This window comes from Narcine bancroftii, chromosome 1, assembly GCF_036971445.1.
Source record: "Narcine bancroftii isolate sNarBan1 chromosome 1, sNarBan1.hap1, whole genome shotgun sequence".
NCBI lineage: Eukaryota > Metazoa > Chordata > Chondrichthyes > Torpediniformes > Narcinidae > Narcine > Narcine bancroftii.
The window spans coordinates 277,596,129-277,614,111 of NC_091469.1; the positions used below are offsets into that span (position 1 = coordinate 277,596,129).

General features: G+C 38.2%; 1 protein-coding gene across 1 annotated transcript in view; it reads right to left on the reverse strand.

Annotated features, from left to right (window-relative positions):
- Positions 1 to 17,983, reverse strand: part of ipo7 (importin 7) — a 55,314-nt gene that overhangs the window by 22,238 nt on the left and 15,093 nt on the right. The window contains exons 4-19 of the mRNA XM_069900264.1: positions 15,608 to 15,766; positions 15,065 to 15,221; positions 12,443 to 12,532; positions 11,782 to 11,876; positions 10,375 to 10,459; positions 9,671 to 9,805; positions 8,316 to 8,415; positions 6,773 to 6,849; positions 5,284 to 5,400; positions 4,148 to 4,237; positions 2,653 to 2,818; positions 1,685 to 1,845; positions 1,356 to 1,484; positions 1,117 to 1,183; positions 913 to 1,038; positions 20 to 117 (exon numbers count right to left, since the gene is read on the reverse strand). Of these exons, the coding sequence (XP_069756365.1) occupies positions 20 to 117; positions 913 to 1,038; positions 1,117 to 1,183; positions 1,356 to 1,484; positions 1,685 to 1,845; positions 2,653 to 2,818; positions 4,148 to 4,237; positions 5,284 to 5,400; positions 6,773 to 6,849; positions 8,316 to 8,415; positions 9,671 to 9,805; positions 10,375 to 10,459; positions 11,782 to 11,876; positions 12,443 to 12,532; positions 15,065 to 15,221; positions 15,608 to 15,766 (1,852 nt within the window). The remainder of the gene's footprint in view (positions 1 to 19; positions 118 to 912; positions 1,039 to 1,116; positions 1,184 to 1,355; positions 1,485 to 1,684; positions 1,846 to 2,652; positions 2,819 to 4,147; positions 4,238 to 5,283; positions 5,401 to 6,772; positions 6,850 to 8,315; positions 8,416 to 9,670; positions 9,806 to 10,374; positions 10,460 to 11,781; positions 11,877 to 12,442; positions 12,533 to 15,064; positions 15,222 to 15,607; positions 15,767 to 17,983) is intronic.

Genomic DNA, 17,983 nt, shown 5'->3' on the forward strand with positions numbered 1-17,983 from the left:
ATTTTACAAACTGACTCACCTTTTTACACATACTGTAAATCAGTTCCAAGTATTTGGTGTCAGACAATAGCGTATCAGTGTCCACTGTTATATAATTGTGCAATAGAGGCATCATATCTGAAAGTATAGAAAAGCTTCAAACAATTAATTTTGCTCACATTCATTAATGCTTTTCCTCTCGTTTGACATGCTGTTTCAAAAGGAACATTAACAGACCGAAGGAAATGGAAAGTGAGAAAATCAACAATTCCATAAAAGCAGAGCAGGTTGAACAGCCCTGAATTCATTTGGTTTTCACTTATTGGCTTCATGATTCTATTAACTATTTTAAGCTTGAATGAAATTAGATTTATAAAATTTTACTGTCATTACTGTTCAGATAAAACACAAAGTTGTATTTGAGTTATTTTTGGAAAACCATTTCCAGGTCCCTTAGTTTGAGAGCCACTGACTTAAATTGCTGTTGAAATGCTGACGTAACATCCCCATTTGGGAAAGAGCATCAGACACCTACCAAAATTACTCATCTGCATTATCCAAATTCAAAAGCATGTTGCAGGTGGGAAGAAACACAAACTGAAAACATGAACTGGAAAATTTATACAGCCAATAAGAGTGGGTAAAATTAGAAATACTTGTTAGTAACCCTACCAGCAAACCCATGGAAAACTAGCTTTTCACAAGAGACTGACCACCTTCCTCTGTAAAGTTCAGTTTGACAACAGTAAATCCTAGGAAAAATTTACCCTTTTTTAAAATTCCCCTCAATTCAGAAAAAGCAACTCATTTGACTAATCATCAACTGTTACAAATTATTGGACCACCAAATACTTGGAACTCGTAGCAATCATTTTTTTATTTGAACAGCTGAACCCTCGTGCAAGTGACAAATAAGAGCAGTGTTTTTCTTACCCGTATAATAGTCAAAACCATCTTGCTGAAATACCTCAAACACAAGTGGCAGAAGCTGCCACATCTGTTGTGAGACTTGTTGACAAGTTAAACTATGTGCCAAAGATAAAATTTCTTCATAAAATTCTGGAAATTAAAGAACTCAGCATTACACAAATGTATGACCTTTTGAAATGTACTACCACTGACAAAGGGATTACATACCCAACACATGCTGCTGCAAGACTGTTCCAATAACCTGCAAACAGATGCCTTCCAACTGCTGTGTAATCTGAACCAAAAAAAAAGCAAATTTTTAAAATCCTACTAGTTTGGTTCATTGACACATGAACATAATTGAAACTACACATCAGGGAGCAAACACCCCACTCAAAACAGAAACTGCACAAGTACACAAGGTGTCAAAAGTTAAATATTCCAATAAAACCACCTGAAGAACTAACCTCCTTGTGGTCCTCCACGACACTTAGGAGAGTATCAATGGTATTAAGGATGCCCATTGCAGTTACTGCCTTATCATCACTGCCCTCTTCATCTGGGCCAGTCTGAATGACTTGATTAAAGGTCATTGCCTAGAAGAGAAAATGTTCTCATCCAATTACATTTTTATTAAATTAACATTTTAAATAAATTGCCTGCTCAGTTTTATAGCCACAGCCAAACAATTGGCTTGTGTAACTAGGGTTATACAAAATAATGAATAGAACTGGGCACTTACAGGACACAAAATGATGATAGTCATTTTCATTCAGGAGCTCAACAAATTACTTACCAAATGCTGGGTCATTTCCACCGCAATAGGGGTTACCTCTTCACTATATTCACAAATCATTTTCTGAATCACATTGGTCAAGTCATCATTCTCAGTCTCTCTCACAATATGCAACAAGGCCTGCATCACAGGTCTAATAAAAGGTTTGATGTATTCCTTGGCTGTGAAGGAACCAAATTGTAGGTTAGCTCTTCTACAAATAATGATTTGACAATTAAAGATGAAGATTTGCATTTTTTTTTTAATATATACACTTCCCCACCCCAGAGAAAGATGATGCAAGCTAGTTTAAACAACCGAGCAGTAGATTTATAATGCAAGCAGTTTTCTTTGCGGATGATTCATTCGCAAATATTCTTGACAAGAAACCCTCGCTTCAATGCTCACATGTTCTTCATCAGTTCAATATTTGGCTTTCTGCATGTATCAAAATGTAACAATCTAGAAAAGATCTGCACCATAATGAATCAGGTCACTGAATACAATAAGCAATTTAACCTACTCAGCCTGACAGAAAAGGGGCAGATTTGGGGAGGCTCCCATTTCACATCCTATCTGGGTTTATTTCAAAGCAGGTCAGGTAAGATGACCTTTCCTTACAGCTAAAGGAGAGGGGAAGTAACATTTTAATTGCATTTCTAACATTCTCAAAATGTTGAAGTACTTCACAGCTGATTGATAATACAGTATTTTAAATACAGTTTACACAAGAACTTTTCAATTTCCAACTAGCAAGGTTCAATGAATTGTAAATTCATCAATTAATTGAAGCACAAGAGTAAATCACTTCTGACGGTATTAACTTACTATTTGAAGTTAAAACTGGGGACAATTAGAAAGCATTGAACTTGGTGTTTATCTGGGAAAATAGTATTTTATAAAAATTCAAAAATAGATCTTCCTTCTCATAATATTAAATTCAAAGGAAGATTAAACAACAAATATTGTTTCACATTGGCTTTTATTACCTTTCTCCTGATTACTGATGAGAACCTGAAGAGCAATTGCTGCTTCCACTTTTACAGGCATTTCTTTATCTTCAATCAGGCATCTTCGGGTCAGCTCCAGTGCAGTTTGAAGATTCTGGTCATTCTTAAACTTAACCTCACAAAAATAATGGAGGACCCAACAAGCCTAAAATAACATAATGACATGTTTTTACGAGTGTGAAGGCATCAACCGCTTAACTGTATTTAATTAAAAATGGAAAATGCTGATTCTAATTAGATTTCCTGATCATGTAAACAGTAATTTTCCAATAGAAACCATGAAGTAGTCATGGTGATCATATCTGGGGTTGAGAAGAAAAATACATAACCCACGATTTGAAAAAGAAAGCAGAACAAAATGTTTGTCCTCAAAGTTGCAAAAAGTAAAACCTGGTAACAGTGCTGCAAATTTTTTATCAAGTACTTAAACATGCAGACTATTTAATAGGGTACCTCTTTAACCAATGAAACAAAAATGACAGACAGTGCAAACTAATTCAGGACAATACAGTTACAGAAGTCAAAATAGACAATGAAGAGAAAAGAACACTAAAGAAACATTAAACAATCCATGATTTCCAAATACTGCACACCAAGAATACAAAAGCCTGAAGATGAGTCTCACACTGGTGATATTTTCATGCCAGATATGTTCACAGGGAAGAATGAACATATAAAACAGCCCTGTCATGCTTGCACTTACTCTATCCAAAAGACCTTAATCTATGATTGTGAAATGGTGGGTGTGCACAAATTAAACTGTTTAACGTGTACATTCTCAAATATAATTTGCTTTTGCTGCACACGCGAAGAATCTCAGGTAAAGCTAGCCTTAAAGCAAAATTGACTATTTACTTTCTTCTCGAATAGAACATTCCCAATTTATTTTGTGCCTTGACTATTATTCCAGCACTTTTTCCATGCGTCATGCTTCTGATCCCAATGAGCAGTTATATAAAAAAAACTATTTGGCTGAGAAGAACTGGAAGGTTTTTTTAAAATCTTGTCTTGGAATCAACAAGAATCTCTGAATCTACTGCTTTCAAAGCCCAGTGATCCACTAACCAGATAACAGGAGCTCTTTGTCCAGGATATTAAAAAAAGAGTGGCTGCCAAATTCCAAATGTTGTACTTCAACGCTGCTGAATTGTAATATTTATGCCAAATAATGTTATTTGGAATTTGCTATCTTGACGTTTGAAAGAAAATAAAATTTAAAAAGCAACAAATAATTTATTTTTGTAAATCTCAAAAAGTTTCAACAATAAATGAATTTTGAGAACACCAAGCAATAATGTTAGCATTTTTTTTGAGGCTGTAATTCTGATAATTGTTTTGACTCATTATTCGTCTACCTTTGATTCTCAATTCAACAATCACACACTTCATGGAAACAACAGCTACCATGCTAAACTAATGTTGGCTTTAGTGCAATTACAAATGGGAAGAAATGAGTAACATTTGAGCAGCTTACCCTTGCTCTCATGTACCCGAGCTCACTGTTGAACAAGGGAAAGACATGATTCTGCAACATGAATTCCATCTGATCTTTGTAAATCTTTTTCTGTTTCAGGAGGCAAACAGACAAGGCAGATTAAACGTTTGAAATTCAGACCATGGACCAAACACAGAAAAATAAGTGAACATTTTAAAACCAGATTGTATTATTTAAATTTCCAGAAACCATTACCTGCCATAAAAAATATTTTTTTTTTGGAATCAAGCAAGAGTCATCCAATGAGGACTTGATCAGGCAGCTCTTTGGTTTATTCATTTAAATCCAACAAAAGATTATATCTACAGTATTTGCCTCCTTCCCACCCCCCAAAAGAATACCAAGATTGCTTGATTTGTGACATGGAAAGAGATCAGAAACATGAATGCACTGGTCTTCAACGGTTGCCATTACAACATTCTGCAAAACTGTGCTTGCATTTTCTGATAATACATCATGTATGTAGTGCAGAAAACTATCCAAACAAGAACCTCTTTATAGTGGCATATTAATGGGTCCTCTACCGGCATCACCTACGGCTCCTAGAACGCTTCCACCAGCGTTGTCTCCGCTCCATCCTCAACATCCATTGGAGCGCTTTCATCCCTAACGTCGAAGTACTCGAGATGGCAGAGGTCGACAGCATCGAGTCCACGCTGCTGAAGATCCAGCTGCGCTGGGTGGGTCACGTCTCCAGAATGGAGGACCATCGCCTTCCCAAGATCGTGTTATATGGCGAGCTCTCCACTGGCCATCGTGTCAGAGGTGCACCAAAGAAGAGGTACAAGGACTGCCTAAAGAAATCTCTTGGTGCCTGCCACATTGACCACCGCCAGTGGGCTGATATCGCCTCAAACCGTGCATCTTGGCGCCTCAGTTTGGCGGGCAGCAACCTCCTTTGAAGAAGACCGCAGAGCCCACCTCACTGACAAAATGCAAAGGAGGAAAAACCCAACACCCAACCCCAACCAACCAATTTTCCCCTGCAACCGCTGCAACCGTGTCTGCCTGTCCCGCATCGGACTTGTCAGCCACAAACGAGCCTGCAGCTGACGTGGACATTTACCCCCTCCATTAATCTTCGTCCGCAAAGCCAAGCCAAAGATATTAATCACCTTTAGTAGTACTTCTGCTAGGGAACCAATCATATGTAAAGCTCCATCTTTCTTCCGTGGATCAACTGTTGGTTCTGTAAGTATCTGGTAACAGAATCCCATTGTTTTTTGCAACACCTGAATTATAATAAAAAGATTAATACTTCAACCAAAGCCTTCAATGAAATCCGTGTCTATGCATTGCAATATTGAATGAAAACAAAGGGAATAAATACATTTTAAAGCGATAGCAGGCAGTGATTAGAGGACTGGTCTTGTAAACCAGGAGTCATGAGTTTGTTCCTCGCTGGGGCCTCATTTCTGTTAGGGGCGCTGGACAAAGTGGTGACTGTCTTCCTTATGGTAGACAAAGTTAGAATGTAACATGCATGAAATTCTTTAAATGTAGTATTACGTGACAATAATGGAACCTTTACCTTTATGCTGGTTCAATACATTCAATTCAAAGCAGAAACTAAATCTTGAAGCAATAAGATTTTCAAACCAGTATTTGTAGCATTTCCAAACATGCCATTTAGCATACCTGAAAGGTCAGGGAATCCCTTCAAATTCATAGGCCCCAAACCATGATTACTTATAGAAATTCTAATAAACTGCATTGCCCTTGACCAGAGTTAACACCCCTCAGTTGATTTCCCTACTTTCTTAAAAAAATATATTTGCTTTCATCTCATGTTTCTGTAATCTATTAGATTCATCATTAATTAGGCACATTTATCAATTCCTTGGTGTGCATTCTTGGCAGAATTCAACAATTCAAGACTCATGGATTTATTTTTATTTGTTTCTCTACAGAAATGTTTTGAGTTATTCTGATAAGTCACATTCCAAAAAAACTGTTGCTACCCACCAAAATGGCCAATGCTACTTCAGATGGAAGCAACTGATAATCTCTTTCAACCTGAACAATAATTCCCCACATTGAACCATGCTTGAAAAAGGTCTGTGATTCAGTCAGTCAGAGCTGTGCAGCATAGAAAAAGATCCTTCAGCCAAATTAACTATTCTCACCATCAATACTAATCTCACTTACCTGCCCTGCTCATCCAAGAACCTGCCCAGATGCCTCAAGTTGTTACTGTTCCTGCCTCCACTTCTTCTCTGATAACAAAGAAATTAACCTTGCCCCCAAGTTAGGACTCTGACTTATATTATTCATTACCATTTTGAAACTAATGAAATTATGGTCATGTCCCAAGACACATCAACCACTTGCCCAACCTCATGTCTAAAAAGGAGGTTGAATCTAGTAGGGCCATCTTCATTTTACTTCAGAAAACTTTCCTCAACACAAATTCTGCTTCATCTAATTCCTTGACACTGAAGCAGCAATGAGCAAAGTAGAAATCAACTATTACAATCCAACAGAAAAAAAAATCCTAATATTTTCCATATGATTTGAAGTTACTTTGTAAGTATTTATGGCATTTAGTGAGACTGCTATAAACCATGGGGCAAGAACAACTTAAGACAACAGCAAAATACTAACTTCTTTTCTCTTACTGCAGGCTGTGTACAATAAGGTTTGAGCAGCTGTTGTTGGAGAGATGAAGTCTTCAAAGACATCTATATCAAAAATAAGTTCAATTATAATTAGATCCCAAAATGCACACTGAGCATGTTTAAATTCAGCCATGATAATGCTTTTAAAGACATTAAATAACCCACTCAATTGGAATTACACTTATAATTTATATTTTGCCTATTCAAGTAAATTCCCAAGTATGAACTCCAGTAGACAATGCTAGTTTGTAAACAGTTTTAAATATAACAATGGCAGAAGAGTTGCAAGACTATATCAAACAAGGCATCCTTTAAAAAAAAAAACTTAGCAACAACCTATTCTTGGAATTAATAAAAAAAATACACAATAAAATTTAAACCTTTAATAGACCTCAGCTGAATAGATTTCCAATGAACTGTACTTGCTACACAAGTCTCAATATTTTGTTTTGGTTGGGAAATTGGGTGGCATGTGTGGGGAAAAAAGGGTGAGAATGAAGATCAGGGAATGGTAATGCAGACCAGACAAGTTAGCTGATCACAGGCTGAACCATGGAGCTGAAGACAAAAAAAAAATGGAGCCCTGTTGTAACCAAAGGGTAAAGAACATAACATTTTACTTTGATTTGTAAGCTCATAGCCTTCAAAATGAGCCAGCATGTAATTGGGAAAGTGAGCAAAACAAAGTCTTAAGTCATGAGGTCCATGAGGCCTTAAAACTTGGAGATGCAGATTTAAGTTAGGTTACTAATGTTGTATTGTAATTTTATTATTTTTATCTTTTCTTTAAATGTAATTTTTCTCTTTATTCTTGTGATAAAATCTTTAAATAAAGTTTTAAAAAATACTTGGAGATGCAAGACAAAGGAAGGTGGTATTACGAGATGAATTTGTTTTTGGAGACAAGTGAGATTTGTTTGATTAACAATGTAAGACTTTATTTTGCCAAGAATTTATTAGCTTGAGTTCTAACCACCGACTCTGATGATACAAGTGTGAATAGTGAGCAAGCTCCTGGAATCGGAATCACGACTGGTGTCAAAGGACCTCAGATTCTCCAAGCCAGCACTCAAAAGCCAGAGTCTTCGATGAGCACAAGGGCATGATTGTTATATTATTTATTACACTTCAATAAAATACCCTTGAAGTGTTCTTTCTCCCTCATTGTAAAGGGTTCTTGAAAATCTGCTTACACATCTCATTACACATATCCTGTGCAATGTAAATAATTCTGCCACAAATGTGAATGAGATCCAACCACTATTCATGGCTTATGCTCATCATGAATAAGCTTATTCAGATAAAAATATCAATGAATTAAATACTGCAAATGAAACCATACAACAGCCAATTATGGTGATGAGGGTGGTAGAATAAAAACAATAGAAGATTAAATCATGTCAGTACCAACTTGGTCAATCTGAAACTTGCAGATATTTGATACAAAAAACAATGTTTTTAATTTTTGTACAAGTTATTTCAATTTTAAGTTAGCTTTCCCACAAGTGAAATCAACAGCGCCCTCCTACCAAACTTCATCCGAATATACTCATATGGATCCTCTTGCCAGAGCTCCTCATCCGCATCTGTGTAACACATTAAGGGGAAGACAACATCCTGGATAATGCCCTATGAACAACAAATAGTTTAAATTAATGTATTAAAATAAAGACCAGTTGTTCAGGACATTAATTAATTTCATTGTTTGCTTTTCCTCAAGCTGGTGATTCTTGCTGGAATGTAATAGGTATTGAAATCTTTTAATATCTTACACACGTGATGATAACCCATCAGTCTGCAATAACCATTACTCTCAAATTATTTGCCAGATTTACCAGGATTAATAACAGAATCCTTAACTGATCATCTTTCCATTCCTCACCTCAGGAAATAATTTCTGTTCCCCACAATCATCAAATAAGAAACTCATTCCCTCTCTAATCATATTCAGTACATTAATTTGTATTTTTAACCACTGAACTATTATAAATTTAAAGTCTTTCTTAAAATGTATTAACCACTTCAGACAAGATCAATCTGGTATTCTTCAAAATTTGTAATAAATTTCTGCTCCTCAGAATTTAATATTTAAAACAGCAGCTTTACAAATCTTCAACTCAGAATGATACAAAAATTCTTTGCTGTTTCTACTGGTACACTCAAAATAAAAACTGGTGAAAAAGTAGAATTAGCCTCTACAAATGGATTTGAAAGTTGTGGGAAGTGAGGATATGAATTGAATAGAAATCTTAACAGTTCAGTCTCACTACTGCTCAATTTCTAGCTGGGTCAAATTCAATTGCAATTGAACACCAATCAGAAACAGCAAAACTCAAACCTAGTTATAGATCTGGAAATGTCAAAGATATCAGAACTTGGGACAAACCATCTGCCTTCCTGAAGAATCCCTTTCAGGTAAAATGTAAGTGACAATCAGGAAAAGAACCGGCAAGATATCCATGTCTTCAGTTGGTAATTGAAGAACATCATCTCACAAAAGTATTCTGGATACATGTTTCTACCTATTAGTTCTTTGGCCAAGTAGTATGGAATCATGGTTCATGAGTATGAGACAGAGCTGAACATTACCAGGTAAGGGCTATTCTTAGTGCAATTTTGGAGCTTTTAAATAAAAAGTTCATTTATTTATATTTATCAAAATTCTGTACAAGTTAATTTTGTTCTCCATCGCAAATTTTTGGATAGCAATTTGTGAATTCTGCAAAGGTCAATTTCTGTAACCCAAAGAGTCATCACACTGGTGTCCCCTGTATGTGTTTTCAAAGATGAAACTACCCTCAAACGATTTTTACTAATAAATGGTCACAACGTATTTAAATATAATAAGCTATTCAGAACCCAATTACAAGAGTATGACATGTACCTGAATATGGGGCTTTAAATTCTTCCAAGTAACAGCATGAGCAATCCCTTGGTTAATGTAGTTCAATGTTTGCTGCAGTACACGAGGAGCTACGTATTGTTTCTCTTTGTATTGATACAAAACTTTCAACAGCACCTGATATATTGATAAAAGAAATATACAACACATATTTTAGTAATATCTTGTAGGGAAAAAAAAACCCAGAAGTTACATACATGGTCAACACAAACTGCACAGGATGCAGTATGGCTCTGACAGCCATCAAGACAGAAAACTCAGGAAAGGCCAGAGGGAGTTCAAAAATACAATTTTTTAAGACATTGAGAGGGCCTGGTAAGTGTAGCAATATTTTGAAAAAAGTCTGGGGTTACCTGGTGTCACGGTCAAATTTCACCCTTAACAACTTTGCTAGAGATTATCACATTGGTTTGCGGGACATGCAGTGATGTCAACTTAATCAGTAACCATTTATTTAAAAAAAAACCAGTTAGAATATTTAATTGAAAGAAAGAGTTTTGATGAAGATAAATAAGCTATGGGAATAGATTCTCTGCCAATTATTACAAAATAAAGCTTGAAAAATACCAAGCTATTTATCCCTGTGATCCAAAGGCAAAAACATAGGACAAAGCATAATTTCTCAAAAAGGACAAAAATAAGAGTTGTCAGATGATTAGAAACAGTGCGTAGAAATAACACTATACCTGCTGGATACTGACAGCATAACCTTTGAGAAATACTTCAGCAAATTCATTGTATTCTTTGGAAACATTACCCGGACTTCCATATCTAGTGGATACAAATATATTTCCGGAGTTACTCATTGAAATGTGCATCTTTCAGATATTTTCCCAAGAGTTCTTTTTCATGGGTTTGGTGAGTAAAAGACCAAGATAGGCCCAATTCTGACTTTTGATAATTTTTCAGTCGTGTGGTTCAATTGTGAAAAATTGGCATTGAGAGATTTGGGTCAGTTGTCACCTACGACCCAAGGACCTCGCTGCCACGTCCCAGCTTGCTCAGCCACGGCACACGAACCATGGGTGTAAAGGGTGGGGCCAGTACTGCGCGCACTGCACTCCACCTAAAAGCTCCTTTGCGCAGGCCCGAGGACAGGTCCACGTCCTCCCGGTCCACGTCCTCCCGGTCCACGTCCTCCCGGTCCACGTCCTCCCGGTCCACGTCCTCCCGGTCCACGTCCTCCCGGTCCACGTCCTCCCGGTCCACGTCCTCCCGGTCCACGTCCTCCCGGTCCACGTCCTCCCGGTCCACGTCCTCCCGGTCCACGTCCTCCCGGTCCACGTCCTCCCGGTCCACGTCCTCCCCCTCCACGTCCTCCCCCTCCACGTCCTCCCCCTCCACGTCCTCCCCCTCCACGTCCTCCCCCTCCACGTCCTCCCCCTCCACGTCCTCCCCCTCCACGTCCTCCCCCTCCACGTCCTCCCCCTCCACGTCCTCCCCCTCCACGTCCTCCCCCTCCACGTCCTCCCCCTCCACGTCCTCCCCCTCCACGTCCTCCCCCTCCACGTCCTCCCCCTCCACGTCCTCCCCCTCCACGTCCTCCCCCTCCACGTCCTCCCCCTCCACGTCCTCCCCCTCCACGTCCTCCCCCTCCACGTCCTCCCCCTCCACGTCCTCCCCCTCCACGTCCTCCCCCTCCACGTCCTCCCCCTCCACGTCCTCCCCCTCCACGTCCTCCCCCTCCACGTCCTCCCCCTCCACGTCCTCCCCCTCCACGTCCTCCCCCTCCACGTCCTCCCCCTCCACGTCCTCCCCCTCCACGTCCTCCCCCTCCACGTCCTCCCCCTCCACGTCCTCCCCCTCCACGTCCTCCCCCTCCACGTCCTCCCCCTCCACGTCCTCCCCCTCCACGTCCTCCCCCTCCACGTCCTCCCCCTCCACGTCCTCCCCCTCCACGTCCTCCCCCTCCACAGTTCAATAATGTTTCATTAATCATGAATAATAGAAATCTTAAGGTTAATTAATATCACAGCTCGCATAAACAGTTAGAACCAGACTGTTTTTAAAAAAAATGATTAAAGTGCTGTATTAGGTAAAGAAAAAAAGTTCAACTTATTCCATAAACCACAATTCATAGAAAAAAAATTCACCGTTCAAACAATCTGGCCAAGATGTGCAGAGCCCATTTTTTGCATTTCCACCAAGGAAGTTCAGGTCGATCATCTTCATCAACTTGAAGAGTTTCCTTAAAATCAAAGCCAATAATTAAAAACCCAATGAAACTCAAACAGACCCAGCAAAACCCAAAACTTAACCCTATGACATGTCATAGTGTGAAGCTCAGTTTTGCAACTGTTGATGAAATAAATCTTTAGAAATAAATTATGACAGTAAAACCCAATTTAAGTAATTGTAGCCTATTTTCAGAAAAACTATGTAAAATATACCATTTAAAATATCATATGAAATACACCAGGGGAAAAAACATTGTTGCTTTCCTCTTTCACGAGACTTGTTAACACAGTGACTCAAAATTTCACATTATAAACTAATTCTGATAGACCACATTTTTTACATGCGAATAAAAGTATTAAAATATTTCTATTCAAATTGCTCTTTACAATTTTAATAAATCATTTCACCCTGTCACAAAATTAGAATTCAACTTCGATTGGGATGACTTCAAAACTTTAAAATCTAAATACTCTTGTCCCAAAAGCTTCAATTTTAATTTCACTTTAAGATGCAGTTCACATACTCGGGAAAATTGAGATGAAGATACAAATGCAAAAATTTTTTTTAAAAACTTACAGGCGGAACATCCCTATCAACAACAGTTTTCAGTATTTCCATCCACTCTGTAAGGTTCTGTTGACTTATCAGCTCCAACGGTAGAGTGTACTGTCAGCAGAAAATAAAACTCAAGTTGAGTGTGCACTATTCATTTCATCCAAAATAAGCATTGTAAAGTAATTTTATGGTACAAGTGTCCCATTATAGTTTTTAAATAAGATCCATACATGGTTAACACAACAGAACAGGTCAAAAGGTGCTGTTACAATATATAATTTAAAGTATATTATCAAGTAAATAAAGCATACCATGTAAGCATGCAATTAAACCTAACTCAGGGCTATATGCAGAATACCATTTGTGCCATAAAAGCACCAGGCCTTCTCCAATTAAAGGGAATCTAACCACCTACCCCTCACATTCTATGGCAATACAACTCCAATTATCTGAAATGGTCGGGATTGGGCCCATTCGGATTAAAAAAATTTTTTCGGAGAACTGGTCATTTTTTAAAAAAAAACAGCCCAGAAACAAAAATCACTTGTAACAGTGTTTAACAACAAGAAACAAGAAGGCTTTTTAAGCATTAAAATAATGCTTAATTTTCACTCCAAAAAAATGCTGGCCACTGCCAATGACCGACACCTCCCCACCAAGGCCCCATTCATGCTGAGAGCCCAAGGGTCCACTGTTGCTGGCGCCAGGAGCCCAACGTCCCCAGTCAGTTAGGCTCCGAAATTTTTTTGGAAAAATGAGTATTTCGGATATCCTCGTTTATCCAAATTTAAAAAAAAAATTTCCGGATAACCAAGGATTTTGGAGAATCCGATTTCAGATAATCAGCGTTGTACTGTACTACCAAAACACTAGAAGCAATTTACATGAGCCAGAAACTCAGCAGGATTTGTCACACAAATATCAAATCTACCAGAGACAGAGTATCAACAGTCATTGCCCTGAAATGTTAATTGTCCCTCTCTCACTCTCCACGGAATGCTTTTGACCTTGAGAATTTCCGGCACTTTGTGCATCAGAAGCAGGGTATCCTTGGCAAATGTCACACCTTCTGACAAATCTTGTCCTCAAATGTTTCATTTGTATTGCCAATCCACATTGCCTAAACTATAACCTCAACCAAAAATAATGAATTAACACCACCAAGTTCCCCACATGACAGCACGATAACCCCCATTCCTTTTATCACCCGGCCTGAACCCTGAAACTCAATACCAAGCATCATGAATACTATCTGAAGGCACAACAACTCAAGGCAACATCATCACCTTCAAATTAAGATGGGCAATAAAACTGGCCTTGCAGGCAGCATCCTTTATCCTATGAAGAACAGCAGCAGATGACATTCAAGAAAAGCATCAACAACTAGAGGCAAGTTCTGCAGTTTTAACCATAGCAGCAGAGCTACAATAAAACAAATGACAAAGAAGTCATCTGATCGTCATGCTTCACTTTGTGTTCCTCATGATCCTGGATTCCAAAATTCAACTCATTGTTGAAGGTGCTCATTATTAATTTATATTGTGTTTGCTAGCACCGCTGCAGTTTTCAACCCCCAAAATGGTCTTTATCACGCAAGATTCGAAGACAATTGCAGAATATCGAGAAGAGGTGTACTCTTCTTGGGATGGAGGAGTCAGAATAAGACTATTTGTAGTAGTTTTGTCATAAAATTGATACTTATTTACATATTCATATTACTGACATGACTTCAATTAGTTGAACTGTCCTGATAATCAAAAATTTATGGACAGTTTAAAATTTAAGATTGCGTTATTTGTCACCATTTCAACAGCTAATCTCAAAATTCATGATTATTCATCATCATGCCTTTTTGGTCTTGTCATTTTACCAATAGGCATGCATTTGGACTAAATATAAAGGCATGCATCACACATTTTCATTTAAACAGCTGATTTTTTTTTCTTCCATTTGATCTCAGAAACTTTGCTCCTCTCCATAATTTATGAAATTTCACATGCAGTGGCTAAAGTGGCATTTAGAATGAAAAGCTTTTCTGCTCACATAATGCTCCCAGACAGGTAAACGGACAACTAGAATAGTCAAGAATAGAGGAAATGTGTGCAACCCCCTAAATGGTCTTTATCACGCAAGATTATAACACAAATGCAGAATATCCAGTGTACTCTTCTTGGGATGAAGGAAAGAGTCAGAATAAGACTATTTAGACGTAGATATTTTTTATCATAAAATCGATACTTATTCACATATCTGTATTAATGACATGACAAAAACAACTTTTCTTTTGAAGGACAGAATCTTCCACTTTCCTGCAGAATAAAATGATGCAAGTTAGTCACACATTAACTGATAGGTGTGGCCACAGAAGAACAGCACTGGATTTGACCCACGGCTTACGGATTTTCACTTGAAACAGGTGACCTCCATAAACAATTGGCAGTACTTACACAAAACAATAAACTATTAAGGATGGTCTCTGTGGGAACTCGAGAATGGTTCCAAGTTTGCTTTTGGTGAACATTTCAGTAAATGTGATGAGGACAAAGCAGCCACATTCAAAGACAATACACTATTAATTATCTATTCCTTGGTTAGCTAATGTCCAGAGAAAGGGAGAAACCATTTCATTTTCTGTCATGATACCTGAACAAGAGCATAGAAAATTTTGAAGATTTGTTTTTGAATGAGTACAGAATGATCTGAAGAATCTGAGAGAAGTTGGACAAATCGATCTTTTATCATTGGCAAGAAGTGTTGCATAGCTGCCACCAATGGACTACGTTCCTCTGATTTCTTATACCTGTGTAGAGACAGTAAGCAAAAAAAAAAATTAAAATAGCAACACCAGAAAATATCCCTGGACATAAAACATACATTCTTTAGTTTCACTATTTCAACACAGTTCTGGTTTGAATCGATATTGCAGTGTTCTTTACAATTCCATCCCAAATATTCTTTCCCTCTGCATGGCAATGGCATCAATAATTACCACCTGTCAGAATGGCATTCTGCCAAGTATTTTTGGGATACGAGACCAGGAGAATGCTGGGAAGCTGGTTGGAAGATGACATAAGTATGTCTTAAACTCACAGATCAAAATCAAATTGCTATTTTGGCTTGATTAGATGCAGTAATAAGCAATCATATTAGAAAATTACTCCAACCAAATATGCATGAACAGCTTACTCGTAGTTCTTCACTAACTGATGGAGGCAGAGAAGGATCCCAAGCCAGTAGGCACTGTTGTCAGACTGTAGGTAGAAACCAATTTTATCCACAACAGCTGGCCACCTGCCAGGATAGTCATGCTTGATTATTTGATGAATGCATGTTGTAAGTTGCACCCTAGGACAAAAATAGATCAGTATTATTCAAAATATTGAGATTATACCAAAAATTCACAAAAACAAATTTAAAAGTTCTATAAGTGAACATGATGAATAAGCCTAAAAACAACCAATTCAGGCAAGTTATATTCAAGTTCTAAATTCTAGTACAGCCAAATGAACACACACAAATGCAATAGCTACAACTATCCCAGATTATGAGGCACTCATATGCAGTTTTTAACCACTTTTAACAAATAATGGTTTGTTATTTTAAATCATTAACCCTAATTTATAGCCTATTACCCTTGCAAAAATTGCAATTCTGGTTTTATTTCTTGTGGCTAATTCAAGCAGCCATTCTATTTATTAATGTAAAAGGGAACACAAGAAAAGAGACAATGGTCAGCTTGAAGCAAGTACGAAAATATGGGTATTAAGCTACTGGAATCAAATTTATCAAAAATTATATATTATGGAATATGACAGGAGCAACCAACATCCAGTGGAAAGAAAATTGCTCCAATTAAAACAGCCTATGGATTGGATTTTTAAAAAATATACAGTGAAATATTATAGAGAGAATAAACAAACCAGAACACCTGACTGTGACTTCTTCATTAATGTGAGAAAAGAATGTGATCAAGCTTCACCTCTAAAGTAAAAGACATCAACATGTATCATAACTAAAGAGCAACCACTTGGAACAGATATTTGAAATGATTATCAGACAAAACAAGGATCTAACATTAAAGACCATTGAATGAAAAAGGATGAAAAGGGAGGCAAAGAGAAGGCTCCTCCTCACTGATTATCAACACATGTGCACCTCAAGAATGGGTGCTTAGCCCACTGCTCTACTCATGAAACACCCATGACTGGACTGTGTGGCCAGGCACAATTCCAATGCTATCTACAAATTTGCCGATTACACCACAGTTGTCAATAGAATCACAAACGGCAATGAGTAAGTGCACAGGAGACAGACTGATCAAGTCATTGAGGTTTCACACCAACAATCTTGCGCTCAACATTAGCAAAATCAAGGAGATGATTGTGAACTTCAGGAGGAAGTCAGGGGAACACAGTCCTCATTGAGGGCTCATAGTGGAGAGGGTCAAGAACTTCAAATTCCTGGGTGTTGACATCTCCGAAGATCTGTCCCAGAGCCTCCATGTTGATGAGGTGCTTGAAGAGATTCAGAGTGTCACCAAAGACTCTCAAAAACTTCAGGTTGGTTGCATCACTATCTGGTATGGTAGTGCCAACTCTCAGGACAACAATAAACTCGAGAGGGTTATTAACTCGGCTTGCGACATCACAGGCAGCACCAGTCTTCGCTCCATCGAGAACATCTACGAGACAGTATCTTAATAAACCAGCCTCTATCCTCAAAGACCCCCATCGCCCAGGTCATGGCCTCTTCACTCTGCTACCATTGCGAAAAAGGTACAGGAGCCGAAAGACAAGCATTTAGCTGCACAAAGACAGCTTCTTCCCTGCTGCCATCAGATTCCTGAATGATCAATGAACCAAAGACACTGCCTTACTTAACATGCACCATTTTGGTTTTTTTTAATTTATATTTTTAAGGTGGTTTATATGAACGTTTGCACTGTGACGCTGCTGCAAAACACCAACATTTGTGACTTGTTCCTGACAATAAATTCTGACGATTGGAAATTTCAAATCCATAAACCAAAAAAAAATCCCCTTAGCTAAGATGAAAGTCATTTGGGTTAAAGCTGTTAACAGAACAAATGCAAGATTCAAACATTAAGAAAACTTCATCATCAATTCTGTTATATGTGGATTGTGGAAAAACACACTGCCTCCCTGCCTATCTGGAATATTGTGGATTGCGACTGGTCAAGTAACTTCCCTGTCTGAAACTTATTCGGAAGTCACATCACCTGTCAATCAAGGTTGGACTCCAGCCACCCATTAGTGCACACCTTGTCATTGGCTCGTTTAAATTACAGAGGATCATTATTAGCTAGATGCCCAGATCCCAACTGTATATAACATCAACATATAGAATATTCTTTCTCTCTGCCTCGTGGTCCAACCCCTGGACACCACTCCACGCCAGGTTACTACTGTGAATATCGTTGGAAGCATCGCAGGTAAAGTGTGCACAACACTTCCGTAAACAGTGTTTACGGAAGACCACACCCCCATTAGTACAGGGAACCGGATGTGTGTGTGGGTGTATGTCAAAGACCCTGTCTGTACA